Source organism: Gekko japonicus, unplaced genomic scaffold (genome assembly GCF_001447785.1).
Source record: "Gekko japonicus isolate JY-2015 unplaced genomic scaffold, Gekko_japonicus_V1.1 scaffold1502, whole genome shotgun sequence".
Taxonomy (NCBI): Eukaryota; Metazoa; Chordata; class Lepidosauria; order Squamata; family Gekkonidae; genus Gekko; species Gekko japonicus.
In genome coordinates this window covers 298,268-298,731 of record NW_015168696.1, presented here as the reverse complement: position 1 = coordinate 298,731, position 464 = coordinate 298,268, and the positions used below count along the sequence as shown (strand labels likewise).

At 51.7% G+C, this 464-nt stretch overlaps 1 protein-coding gene across 1 annotated transcript in view; it reads right to left on the bottom strand.

Annotated features, from left to right (window-relative positions):
• JPH3 (junctophilin 3) overlaps positions 1–464 on the bottom strand; it is a 117,878-nt gene that overhangs the window by 11,160 nt on the left and 106,254 nt on the right. Inside the window, exon 4 of the mRNA XM_015415481.1 lies at positions 239–464. This exon is cut by the window's right edge and continues 679 nt beyond it. Within this exon, the coding sequence (XP_015270967.1) occupies positions 239–464 (226 nt within the window). The remainder of the gene's footprint in view (positions 1–238) is intronic.

Genomic DNA, 464 nt, shown 5'->3' with positions numbered 1-464 from the left:
TCTAATAAATAAATAAATAATATAAATAAATAAATACTGGAGGTGGGTTTTAGCATTTCATTCCTCACCGTTCTAACGGTTTATTGGTCAAGAAGTGTTTTGTTTGTTTGTTTGACTGTTTGTTTGAGCACGGGTGCTGGAAGCTGCCTGGGGTGGGGGGAGAAGGATACACACGTCTCTGATTATACCATTTCCCCCATTTCCCAGCGGCCGTACAGCAAAAGGGTTCTCCACTTACTGCACCGGATTTGAGCTCGTCCCCATTCTCCTCTTCTGGTTCTAGTGCAACAGGTAAGGATTTCTGCGGCGGGGAGCACGTTAAGTCCCACCTCAACAGCCGGGGTTCGCCTTTGTCCCCCAGCCGCAGGCTCTCCAGCTTCTGCACGGTCGGCTCGGCCGAAGAGGCCGGCCGGAGGTTCTCCTTGTTGGGGGCCTTCGACCTCAGTCTCTGCACCCCGAAGCTC